General features: G+C 44.2%; 1 protein-coding gene across 1 annotated transcript in view; it reads right to left on the reverse strand.

Annotated features, from left to right (window-relative positions):
* LOC139022965 (cadherin-23-like) overlaps window positions 1-6302 on the reverse strand; it is a 251346-nt gene that overhangs the window by 242325 nt on the left and 2719 nt on the right. The window contains exons 2-3 of the mRNA XM_070434815.1: window positions 4719-4766; window positions 740-832 (exon numbers count right to left, since the gene is read on the reverse strand). Of these exons, the coding sequence (XP_070290916.1) occupies window positions 740-832; window positions 4719-4766 (141 nt within the window). The remainder of the gene's footprint in view (window positions 1-739; window positions 833-4718; window positions 4767-6302) is intronic.

Below are 6302 nucleotides of genomic sequence, written 5' to 3' on the forward strand. Positions count from 1 at the left end.
AAGAGAGATGGAAGCATAGAATGCCAGCTCTGGGAGTGTTTATAAAATGATTCATGACAATTGTTGACAAGCATGAACCTGTTATGAAATTAACTGTGAAAACTGTTAGAGCCTCCTGGATTGAAATTAAATTATGCAAAAGAGACGGCAAACAAGTCAGGCTGCTCAGCTAATCGGTTGACATACTGTACATTTAGAAAGGTTGTGAATAAACGTAACAAAAATAACAAGAAATGATATTGCCAAACCAAGATATATGACATAAAACACAATGAAAAAATACTTTGGAGTACGTTAAATGATATCATGGGCAGAAAACCCAATTAATCTCCATCGAGTTGATMAGTTATTTATACCAAAATGTTTTGATATTGCCAAAAATGTCAATGACTATTTCGCTAGTAAAGTGGAAAAACWATTTTTATAACGTACTGTGATTAAAAATTCCAGATTTTACACATAATCAAATAACATACATCCATACACCCACGCAAGACATGCCATCAGGGGTCTRTTCACAGTCCCCAAGTCAAAAACAAATTCACGGCAACAGAGCCATGATCGCACGGAACTCCCTTCCATCTCCAATTACACTAGCAAACAGCAAAATTGTCTTTAAAAAATTGATAAAACATCTCATGGCACAATAGGGATTTTGAAGTGACATACACACAAACACACACACACAGACACACTATCACACTACAACACACACATAGTGTACATGACTGTAGCCTACCTCTGCGATGTGTACCGTGTACAGCTGGCCATGGAAAGTTGGGGAGTTGTCATTCACGTCTCCTATCTGGATATTTACTGTGTCTTTGACAACCTGCGAAGGCACAAGAGGTACTAATTTGTTAATACACAAGCACACACAGACAAGAGAAATAGCAGACAACACTTACCCCCCCCACCCACACACACAACACACAGTACATACATATGCACAGGGCAGGGCCTCGCCCTAAAAATAAAAGCATACTTCAACATACACAGACTGCATTCTGAAGCCAATTTATTTTATATGTTTCTTTCAATAGACATAATATTATCACGAAACACATCACAAATTGGTAAGGCAAGCTAGTTACAACTGCCTAAAGACATGATCGACATGAGGAATAAGAGGCTAGGGTAATATGCTGAATGCTAAGATTTTGCTCGCTGAGTAGAGTATATTGGTGATAAATTGCAGTGCCAGCACTACTTCCCTAGAGAGTTTTCGGCTATCACTATTTGTCGTGGCTTATTACAACAGCACGATCAGATGCTGGCACATCACAGACGGGCACTGCAGTAACTTATAATAGGAAATAAGCAAGCGAACACACTCACGCAGGGGCGGGTTTCCTAGTGGTCGGGAGACTTAATAAAGGGAAACTTAAAATCAGTGTCTACCAAATTTCCATCAACATGTTAGATGTGCAACAGAGGGAACACAAATTCCTAGATCACCTGTATTCCACACACGCAGACGACCGCGTCAAAAGCTCGTCCCTACCGCCTCAATTCTGGTAAAGTCCGCACAACTCTACTCCTATCTGATTCCTGTTACAGGCACAATTAAAGCAGGAAGGCACAGTGAATCTGTCTAGATGATAAAGTGGTGCAGATGAAGCAGATGCTAACAAGCAGGACTGTTATTGCTTAACACAGACTGGAACATGATCCAGGATTCTTCCGAGGCTTGAGGAAAGCAATACACACAATCAGTCACTGGGCTTTATCAATAAGTCATGAGCGACGAGCACACCCCGTGACTGTACGTACATACCCAACCTAGAAGCGCAGCTGCCTCGCTTTCCATGTGCTGGACTCTAACCCGGAAGCTTCAAGAATCTGACTATGGACGCTGCGACGAACCATCAAACATGGCCAAAGCGTAATATAAGGGGTAGAGATTGAATCAACTACACGCCACGTCTGCGACGACGCTCGTCTTATGTGGCATGGAGCTTGCAAACAACAGACTAACAAGGGAAGCAGAGCCGCGTAGTCTTCCAGTGACACGAGCCTACCAATGAGGGCTAATCATTTTATGCTCGCTTTCGGTTAAGCAACACTGAGGCAATGGCAAATGAGAGCATCAGCTGTTCGCGACGACTGTGTGATCACATCTCTATGTAGCCGACGTGACTATACCTTTAAAAGGTCGAGACATACACACAGAGGAGCGAGGGTAAAGACGGATTACCAGGACCGTGTGCTCCAAGGCATGTGCTGACCAATGGCAGGTGTCTTCATGACATTTTCAACATCGTCCTTGATTGAGTCTCTAATACGCAACATGTTTCAAGCAGACAACCATAGTCCCTGTGCCGAAGAACACAAAGGCAACCTGCGCCTAAATGGACTAGAGACCGTAGCACTCAGCTCACGTCCTAGTCTGGAAGTGCTTTGAAAGGTTGGTAATGGTTCACATCAACAGATTATCCCAGAAACTCTAGACCCACTCCAATTTGCATACCGTCCCAAAGATCCCAAAATAATGCAATCTCTATTGCATTCCACACTGCCCTTTCGCACCTGGACAAAAGGAACACTTATGTGAGAATGCTATTCATTGACTGCAGCTCAGCGTTCAACACCATAGTACCCTCAAAGGCTCATCACTAAGCTAAGGATCCTGGGACTAAACACCTCCCTCTGCAAACTGGATCCTGGACTTCCTGACGGCCGCTCCCAGGTGGTGAGGGTAGGTAGCAACACATCTGCCACGCTGATCCTCAACCACTGGAGCTCCACAGGGGTGCGTGCTCAGTCCCGCTCCTCTCCTCCCTGTTCACCCACGCCACCGATGACCAGGGTCGTGGGTGAGTTTGGCAGACGAACAAAATTGGTAGGCCTGATCACGCGACAACGATGAGACAGCCTATAGGGAGGAGGTCAGAGACCTGGCTGTGTGGTGGCCAGCAAATAACAACCTATCCATCAACGTAACAAGACTAAGGAGATATTGTGGACTAAAGGAAAAGGAGGACCGAGGCACGGCCCCATTCTCATCGACGGGGCTGTAGTGGAGCACGTTGAGGAGCTTCAAGTTCCTTGGTATCCACATCAACGAACAAACTGGAATGGTCCAAACACACCAAGACAGTTGTGAAGAGGGCACGACAAAGCCCTATTCCCCCTCAGAAAACTAAAAAGATTTGGCATGGATCCTGAGATCCTCATAGAGGTTCTACAGTCTGGGCAACATCGAGAGCATCCTGACTTGGTTGGCATCACTGCTTGGTATGGCAATTGCTCAGCCTCTGACGCGAAAGGCAACTACAGAGGGTGTGCGTACGGCCGCAGTACATCACTGGGGCTAAGCTGCCTGCCATCCAGGACCTCTACACAGGGCGGTGTCAGAGGAAGGCTCTAAAAATTCTCAAAGACCCAAGCCACCCCAGTCATAAAGACTGTTCTTATAGCTACAGCGGCATGGCAAGCGGTACCGGCGTGCCAAGTCTAGGACAAAAAGGCTTCTCAACAGCTTTTACCCCCAAGCCATAAGGCTCCTGAACAGGTAATCAAATGGCTAACCGGACTATTTGCATGTTATGCCCCCCCCCAACCCCTCTTTTTCCGCTGCTGCTACTCTCTGTTTATCATATATGCATAGTCACTTTAACTATACATTCATGTACATACTACCTCAATTGGGCCGACCAACCAGTGCTCCCGCACATTGGCTAACCGGGCTATCTGCATTGTGTCCCGCCACCCACCACCCGCCAACCCCTCTTTTACTCTACTGCTACTCTCTGTTCATCATATATGCATAGTCACTTTAACCATATTTACATGTGCATACTACCTCAATCAGCCTGACTAACCGGTGTCTGTATGTAGCTACTTCTATAGCCTCGCTACTGTATATAGCCTGTCTTTTTACTGTTGTTTTATTTCTTTACCTACCTATTGTTCACCTAATACCTTTTTTGGACTATTGGTTAGAGKCTGTAAGTAAGCATTTCACTGTTGTATTTAGCGCACGTGACAAATTATTAATAATATCTTCATAATATAGCCTAATACTCATAASCTTCTAACTCATGATATATGGCTAGCTGGACAGTGGCTTGTGTGGATATTTTAGAATATGGTAGTTATAAGGAGTCTAGACTACCTGTGTTCAGTGCTTAATTTGTAAATCATGAGTGGTGAGTGGAAAGGGGGAGTYACCTGTGGAGCTTTTAGGTGGTTAGGCCAGGGTGTGACTAGGGTGGGCATTCTAGTTTCTTTATTTCTATGTTTTCTATTTCTTTGTGTTTGGCCGGGTGTGGTTCTCAATCAGAGGCAGCTGTCTATCGTTGTCTCTGATTGAGAACCATACTTAGGTAGCCCTTTTTTCCACCTGTGTTTGTGGGAAGTTGACTTTGTTTAGGGCACATAGCCTTTGAACTTCACGGTTTGTTTTTGCAGTGTTAATTAATTTGTTTGGCGTCATTTTGATTAAATAAAAGAAAATGTACGCTCACCACGCTGCACCTTGGTCCTCTACTTTCAACAGCCGTGACAGTACTGTCTTAACTATGACGTATACGGTTGTGTAGGTTGAAATGTCAGTGTGTTTTAGCATTCGAATGTTACGTGTGAGAAAGGTGTCAGAGTAAATAACTCTAAGGAAAGTTAGTCAGGAGTTGTATATAAGGTGTGTGAGCTGCTTGACAGACAGGATGTGATACATCATGTCACAGCGTTGATCATAGTGCAGGTTTGACTCTTACCCCTTGGCTGTCACTCACAGAGAACTCCACCTGCATCTCCGACTTGGTCTGGAAGAGATGGAGAGAGAGACAAGTCAGCATAACCCTTCATAGAGTATGTGAGGGAGGGAGGGGAGTGTGGGGAGGGAAGGTGGGAGGGAGGTTGTGTGTTTGATTGTGTGTCAAGGTTATTGTATTTTTGTGTTTTTATATWTTTTTTTATTTGAAATTCAGTTAAGTTTCAGTTAGTTTTCAGACCAGATTTGCTAGTTTTTATTCAGCTGAAGATGTTATTTTAAAGTATTTATATTTCGTTTTTATATTATTTAGTTTCAGTTTTAGTGTTAGGGACAGAAAGCACGTGTTTTTTGGGATATGCACTTTTTGCTACTGGAGGGCAGCAATACATAATAAGGTGATCAAATCAAATTGTATTGGTCCCATACACATAGTTAGCGATGTTATGCCAGTGTAGTGAAATGCTTGTGCTGCTAGATCGAACTGTGCAGTAATTCTAACAAGTAATCTAACAATTTCACAACAACTACCGTTATACACACAAGTGTAAGGAATGATATAAAAGAATAGTCTTAAACTATGCGATGACGGTGGCAGAACGATAGGCAGATGCAGTAGATGTATAGAGTACAGTATATACATGTGAGATGGAGTAATGTAGGGTATGTAAACATTATATAAAGTGGCATGTGTTTAAAGTGACTCGTGATACATTTATATGCATACAATTTTTACATTATAAGTGGCTAAGATTTGAGTCTATGTTGGCAGCAGCTATCAAGTTATGGATGGTGTTTACAGTCTGATGGCTTGAGATAGAAGCTGTTTTTCTCTTGGTGAGTGTTTTTTGGTGACAAGCCAAATTCTTCAGCTCCTGTTGTTGAAGAGGCGTTGTTACGCCTTCTTCACCACACTGTCTGTGTGGGTGGACCATTTTAGTGTCGTGATGTGTACGCCGAGGAACTTAAAACATTCCGACTCTCCCTGACTGTCCCATCGTCGTGGATAGGGGGTGCTCCGCTATGCTGTTCTCTAAGTCCACGATCATCTCCTTTTGTTTTGTTGAACGTTGAGTGTGAGTAATTTTCCTGACCACACTCTGAGGCCCTCACCTCCTCCCTGTGGCCCATCTCTCATTGTTGGTAATCAAGCCTACCACGGTATCGTCTGCAAACTTGATGATTGAGTTGGAGGTGTACATGGCCACGCAGTCATGGTGAAACGGGAGTACAGGAGAGGTCTGAGAGCACCCTTGTGGGGCCCAGTGTTGAGGATCAGCGGGTGGGCTGTTGTTTCCTACCCTCACCACCTGGGGGCGGTCTGTCAGAAAGTCTAGGACCAGTTGCAAAGGGCGGCTCGAGACCCAGTGACATGATCCTTGACTAGTCTCTCAAGCACTTCATGATGACGGAAGTGAGTGCTACGGGCGATAGTCATTTAGCTCAGTTACCTTAGCTTTCTTGGGAACATGAACAATGGGCCTTCTTGGAACATGAACAATGGTGGGAACTGCAGACTGGGATAGGAATTGATTTAATATGTCCGTAAACACCCAACAGCGCTTGCGTATGGCACATGCTATGGTGC

Source organism: Salvelinus sp. IW2-2015, linkage group LG25 (genome assembly GCF_002910315.2).
Source record: "Salvelinus sp. IW2-2015 linkage group LG25, ASM291031v2, whole genome shotgun sequence".
NCBI lineage: Eukaryota > Metazoa > Chordata > Actinopteri > Salmoniformes > Salmonidae > Salvelinus > Salvelinus sp. IW2-2015.